This window comes from Lactuca sativa, chromosome 9 (genome assembly GCF_002870075.4).
Source record: "Lactuca sativa cultivar Salinas chromosome 9, Lsat_Salinas_v11, whole genome shotgun sequence".
Taxonomy (NCBI): Eukaryota; Viridiplantae; Streptophyta; class Magnoliopsida; order Asterales; family Asteraceae; genus Lactuca; species Lactuca sativa.
The window spans coordinates 17,663,730-17,670,530 of NC_056631.2; the positions used below are offsets into that span (position 1 = coordinate 17,663,730).

General features: G+C 37.7%; 1 protein-coding gene across 1 annotated transcript; it reads right to left on the reverse strand.

Moving 5' to 3' along the window:
- Positions 1-1,721: 1,721 nt before the first annotated feature.
- LOC111903929 (60S ribosomal protein L5) lies at positions 1,722-4,066 on the reverse strand. The gene is made up of 9 exons (XM_023899694.3): positions 3,911-4,066; positions 3,483-3,549; positions 3,302-3,393; positions 3,078-3,204; positions 2,926-3,005; positions 2,720-2,836; positions 2,509-2,643; positions 2,276-2,445; positions 1,722-2,180 (listed from the first exon to the last, which is right to left on the reverse strand). The coding sequence occupies exons 1-9, from the start codon at positions 3,911-3,913 to the stop codon at positions 2,060-2,062; spliced, it is 912 nt and encodes a 303-aa protein (XP_023755462.1). The 5' UTR covers positions 3,914-4,066; the 3' UTR covers positions 1,722-2,059.
- Positions 4,067-6,801: the final 2,735 nt, after the last annotated feature.

Genomic DNA, 6,801 nt, shown 5'->3' on the forward strand with positions numbered 1-6,801 from the left:
ACTTCCCACTCCGATCAACGGTACCATCGGTGACCCTCAATGCTTTCCTTGACGATTAATGGGCTCTTCTTTTCCCATTTGTGTTTGTTGCCGATTGGACCAGAAAAAAGAAAGAAGATGCCAATGACAGCCTTCTGTCGGCTTCCCTCCTCATGATTTGCTAAACCACCACCGTACCACCTCTTGTTATTGTTTTTGAAACCCTAACTATGATTTTTGGGGGTGAGTGCTTTTAGTAATCATGTGGACGATGTGTGTGGTTTTAGTGTGTGTTTTTAGTTGCAGATGGAAGAAGGTGGTTAATGCTCGTCGGACCACCTTGCAGAAACCCCATGAAACCTGCAACTTATTGATTCATCCCTTGCTCCCCGAAGCCATCTTATTTGAGAGTTCTGTATCACCACTACCAGGGATTTATAGAGGCGGAGGCGCTGCAAACTCGAGCCATAGACGGAGATCAAAGTTTTACTCTAGCCACATACGCTACAAACTAGAACCTGAACTTTGGCGTTGTCAAACCCGAACAAGACTAACATTTTGGGGAAGATGGCGGAGGAGAGAGAGAGACGGCGGTTCGTCTTCTCCATGGCAGAAACCCGTGAGCTTGAAGGATGTTTGTTTTTTGTTCTCCGGTGGTTATTTCAAGTCAAGACGAGGGCTTTGTGTGGAGAGAGAGAGAGAGAGAGAGAGAGAGAGGACCATCTATGTGCATCAAACAAATGGGTATTTTTGTCATTTAACAAAACTTAACAGAATCTGTTAACAAAGTTAGTCACAGGGGACTTTTGTGTGCAATGTTTGCTCCGTAAGTACCATCTGAGGGAAAAAAGTTTTGTAGGGACTACTATAGGGAAAAAACAAAACCTTAAGGACCATTCGTGTAATTTGTTCAAGTTTTATCAGAAAACAATAGGCATAGTACCTTCCAAAAATTACAATGTTCCAAGTCGAGGTCATAAATACATCTAAAAAAGGGCCACAACATACATACCCTTTGCCATAAACTTTTATAAGTAAACCTAAAATTTGTTATGTTAGAATTTATTTATTTATTATTATTATTTGGATTTAGGTCATTTTTGGTCACTTAACTTTTGGGTTTGCGCTCATTTGGTCACTTAACTCTTTTTAAGTTTTAAAAGATCATCAAACTTTTGACTTTGTGCTAATTTAGTCACTTAACTTTTGTTTTGGTCGCTTAACTTTTAGATTTGTGTTCATTTAGTCACCTAACTTTTAAAATTGTACTCATTTAGTCACTAAACTTTTGAAAAAAATTAAAAGTTTAGTGACTAAATAAGCACAATTTTAAAAGTTTGGTGACTAAATGTGACCAAGCCAAAAGTTAAGTGACTAAATGAGTGCAAAACCAAAAGTTTGATGACCTTTTAAAACTTAAAGAGATAAGTGACCAAATGAGTACAAAACCAAAAATTAAGCGACCAAAAATGACCTAAACCCTTGTTATTTTGCTAAGCATCAATTACGTAAGTTTTTTATTTTTATGAGAAATTTAACCATACAAGCTATTATGGTAGACACACAAATATAGTGTTCGGTTGTTTCTAAATTGATTCAGTCATCTACACGGAGGAAGAGTTGTTATTAGAATTATGCTAAACTGGTTATATTCTAATTAAAAAAGTTTTGATCAAAGCTCAGCAAAAGATTTTAAGATGTAATTTTCAGACATGATGAATTTATTTTTGCACAGAAAACAATCAACTTGGTATGTCGTCTGCAATTTAATTTAACATAGAAAAAGACAATAGCTTTCATACTCTGCCTACTTGAGAGCTAGACATACCCTCTAAATCCAACAATGAGAAAGAAAATACATTAGAAAAACACCTACGACATTCATAATGTAAAAAATAAAATTCCGACTTCAACAACATAAACTAAGAAAAAAAACACAAAATTAAACAAGTCGAACAATCAACCAGTAGTATCCTTTCTGTCTTTGGGAGAGATATTCAACAAAAAGCAACAAAACTGAAAGCTGATAAAATCTTGTATTTTTTTGAAGAATCCAACAAGCAAAAACTGATGAAAATCTTCACTCGTCATCTTCATCATCGTCATCCTCATCATCAGCCCCAGCAGCAGCATTCAAAGCATTCAACCTCTCGATAAGCTTTTGCTTCCTTTCATCATATGTCAACTTCTTGAGATTGTATCTGAAACAACCAATCAAATATTTTTTTCAACTGTCTAAACCCTAAATCTTTAATACAAAAAAAAAAAAGCAAAAAAAAAAAATTTGTGTTACTACCTCTTGTGCTCCTTGGCAGGCTGCTTATCAGATTTCTTAGGGGTTGGATCAGCACGAATAGCTGCATGCACCTTCTTGTAGACCTCTTCAATGCTGTCTGCTTCAACTCCAGCCTTTATGTATTCAGAAAAGTGTGTCTGATATTTCTCTGGTTCATCTTCTGTCAAAGTCTGCATTCATTCATTCAAATGATTCACCTCATTTCATATCACAATAAATAAAGACATACATACCCTCATGTAATCAGCAACATGTCCCCCATAAATATACTTGCGGTGAACATCAGCATCAAGTTGCTTCCCATCCTTGTTGAATCCAGCAAACCTCTTTTCACTGTGAGGGATGTCAATTCCACCATCCAGTGCTCCCTGAAACCATTCTACTTTCAGTTTTGCTTTTTTTTTAAAAACAAAAATCAATGGAAGTAGGTTGCTATTTATTTACCTTGAGGGCACCAAAAACACGGTTGCCAGTAGTGGTTCTGATAAGACCAACATCTAAAAGAGCACGGAAAGGCCTTCTGCTTTCTGCAGGTTCCACAGAGTAATCTTCACCAGTGGCCTATAAAAATGCAATCACTTGATTAAAATAAAATACATCCATCAGTGATTTAATAATAAATCATCCATGCCACATAACATATGACATACCTCAACATTTCCCTCATACTCCTCATCCATCTCAAGTGTTTTCAAAACTCGACGAGCCAACAGAAGCCCAGTACAATAAGCTAAAGTCAAAAAAAAAAAAAAAATGAAAAAAGTCACATTAAATATATTTTTTAAATGAAAGACAACAATACCTGCAGCATAGTTTGTAAGTCCAACTTTGAGGCCATAACTAGGTAGTTCATGAGCATAAGCAGATGCAAGAACCATGTCCCCAGCAATGCTAGCGGATACAATTTGTGCAACTATATCTTTGTTGGTCTAATAGCATACTGTTAAGAAAACTCTTAAAAGATACAAACACCCATCTCAAATGGGTCAAAAGATAATTCATCAAAAAAGGGAAATAAAAGGATACAAATCGCACAACATAACGATATTTAGGAGTGTTGTACTTGTTTTTGTCCTGATTAATCAAACGTATCCTTGCACGATAATCAGTTTTGCCCTCTGCAACAATAAATGGGAGTAAAAAAAACAGTGCAGAAACGAAATATGAGATATAACAAAAAAAAAAAAAATAACAGAGATATCCATACCTCTCCTTCGCTTGAATTTGACTTGAAACCTCTTGAAGTAAGATCTTGACTTCTGTGCGACGAAAACCTTCAGAAATAAAACCACAAGCAATGAAATTGTTATGGAAATTACAAACAGCAAATTTTAGAGTTCATAGTTCAAACGAAGATACGCATAACATATAAACATAACATGATTTGTTTACACAATTGATCTATAAACAGATCAACAATGAAATAGCATAAGAAAACACATTTTTCATACGTAAAATATTGAAAATATAAACAATAACTTAGGCATCAAAACAACACAGTCTATGAGAGAGCTATGTGTTTAAATGAGTTCAGGTAAGTTAACAAAAGACCCTAACAACAACAAAACATCACAACAACGATTCGATTGTCGACATGCGTGATTTGACTCAGAAATGGGAACTGAGAGGCTTTACCATGGCCGATTTTTGGTGTGTCTGCGGGTTGCGCAGAGAGGGAGGGAGGGAGAGAATTACAGGCTCAGTGGAGGAGAATTAAGGCGTCCAGATATCAAAAACCCTAAAGACGAAAGAGAACTGAAATCGACGGCTGGGATTGCTTTTTGTATCGCATTTCATCTTAGGGCTTTTGTTAATATGAAGAGAGTGTCAAATGTATGCCTTGGATTGTTGTTGAGTGTCATATACAGTCCTTGAACTTTAATTCTTTTATAAGTAAGGTTATTTGCAAATAACCCGATAGCCTTGCATCATTTTATCAACTCCCTCGGCTAGTTCCATCGAAATCAATCGATATTTAATTAAACCGACCGAATCGTTCTTAATTTGGATAGATCGTGTTAGAAAAATCAAATTAAAAAACTCATGTATTCGGTTAACCTAATATTTAATTGGTTCGGATATGGGTATGTGTCAAAAAAAAATAGACAAAATTACAAGAACGATCTCTATGATATGTCGAAAATTGTCACTTTGGTCCAAACAAGTTTGGACTAGCACCAATGGTCCAAAAGGTTTCATTTTGTTGCGAGTTTGGTCCATTCTAGTTTATTTTTTATAAAATGATGATTTTACCCTTTGTATTTTCTTTTTTTCAAATTTTTATTACATAAATAAAAAAATTATGTCGCTTGAATCTTGGTAAGTTTCTCTTTTAACCATGCATATTTAAATTGTCCCATTTTAACCATTGAGTTGTACGCGGGGCATACAACGAAGTATGATTAGCGTACAAGTGATAAAGCAAGTACATAGGGCATACCTAATGGGTTTTTATGACCAACTCGACGAGTCGGAAGGACCAACTCGCCGAGTTGGCGCTGTGAGAGGAAACCCTAAATATCCGGGGTTAGGTCCTATTTAAAGGACCTTAAGCCCTCATTTCCGCTCCACCAGCCACCTTACTCTCCTGTGTGAAACCCTAATCGCCTATATTGAGCTAAGAGAGAAAGAGAACTAATCTTTGGGCATTTTAGTGCACCTTTTGAAGAGAAGAGAAGAGTATCAGGGCAAGGAACGAGAAGATGCTGTTGGATCTGGTGTTATTTCATCTATAGCTTCGGTTGAAGATAAAAAGTTTTCACCTTGCTCATTATTGTGATTAGATCTCGTTTTCATGGAGTTTTAGGGTTTTTTCCATCTTTCCTTGAGACTTTGAGTGTGTTGAACTCACCAAGAGAGTGAGACTTTAGATCTGGACCTTGTGAGGTCCCTAAAGTCCAAAGGTCCCAACTTTACAGCTATAGAGGAGCTTTTATGCTTAAGACCCTGATTGGAACTTATTTTGGCATTTCAAGCCCTAAGTGTCATGCATGGACATAAAGATTATAGCTTTACGTGGTATTTCAACCTTGGGAGGCTAGATTTGGAGTTTGGGGTTGTGAATCTGCCTTAAAACGTCTGAATGAGAAAAGAGACTTAAGGGAATCGTCGAGTTAATGAGCCAACTCGACGAGTCGGCTAGGGTTTTCCTTGACGAGTCTGGACATTAGTAACTCGGTGAGTTGATGAGACAACTCGACGAGTTAAGTTGACTTTTTGCGACTTTTCTGAAGGAACGTGCGGACTCGACGAGTCGGGTTAACATGGACTATTGACTCAAGTGTTGACTTCGATTGACTTTAGGGTTTGGTCAAGACAAGGATTATGGAGACCATGGATGGGTGAATGGTCTTTTACCCATTCCAAGAGTTAGAGGGAGAGAATAGCCTTTGGTTTATATAGAGTTGTGATTGGAGTGTTAATTAGAGATAATTGCCATATGTGTTAGGCGGAGGCTAGATCGGTGATTCGTGTACGAGGTTTATTTGCTTGCTTACGAGGTGAATCTTCTCATTGTACTTACCTTAAGTGGTAATTTTGTGTGACCGGAGGGTCTTATGTGTTTATATTGAGTATTGTGATATCCTGCATTATGTATTTGTGATTTATGATGTGTATTATGCTGAGTTTTACTGAGTAGGACCGGCGGGTCCACCCGAGTTGTGGGACCGGAGGGTTCCACTGAGACACATCGACCAGGGGGTCTTATTTGAGATATAGCCATCAGTGGCTAATGAGTTATGTGTTGTATTTTGGGGAACTCGCTAAGCTTTGTGCTTACCGTGTCATGTGTTATGTGTTTCAGGTACTTCTCAGGATCACGGGAAGTCGTCGGCTTTATTTTACACACTAGTTGAAGTTTACATTTTGAGGATCTTGGATTGTGTTTAACAATTTATAAGCATGTGCTTTTGATAAATTATCACTTGGAGATTTGTGAACTGTGCTTTATGAGAAATATGTGATTTTAAAAACGAAAAAAAAAAATTGTTTGAAAATTTACGATGTTACAATGTTGGTTCTCCAAGATAGACCTGAGGTCTGGGTACCATCAGGTCAGGGTTAGGGAGGAGGACGTGGAGAAGATCGCGTTTTGGACTCGTTATGGACATTACGAATTCGTGGTGAAGCCGTTTGGGCTCACTAACGTGTCGGCGGTATTTATGGACCTGATGAATCGGGTTTGCAGACTGATGCTCGATCGCTCGGTAATTGTGTTCATAGACGGTATCTTGGTGTACTCCAAAACCCGAGAGCAACATGAGGATCATCTTCGGGAGCTATTGGGAGTTTTGAGGCGAGAGCGGCTATATGCCAAATTCTCGAAGTGCGAGGTTTGGTTATGAGAGGTTCAGTTCCTTGGACACCTTGTTAACCAGGAGGGGATTTTAATCGATCCGGCCAAAATCGAGGCGGTTATGCAGTGGGATGTTTCTGAAATCTCCCTTGAATATCAAGAGCTTCTTGGGATTGGAAGGGTACTACCGGAGATTCATACAGGATTTCTCCAATATTGCATTACCCAT

Excerpts from the sequence above, each read along its gene's own strand:
- LOC111903929 (XM_023899694.3), bottom strand. Across the intron at positions 2,644-2,719 it reads GTGTTTTTGGTGCCCTCAAG|GGAGCACTGGATGGTGGAAT; the intron begins GTAAATAAATAG and ends GAATGGTTTCAG. Across the intron at positions 2,181-2,275 it reads CCTGCCAAGGAGCACAAGAG|ATACAATCTCAAGAAGTTGA; the intron begins GTAGTAACACAA and ends TGGTTGTTTCAG.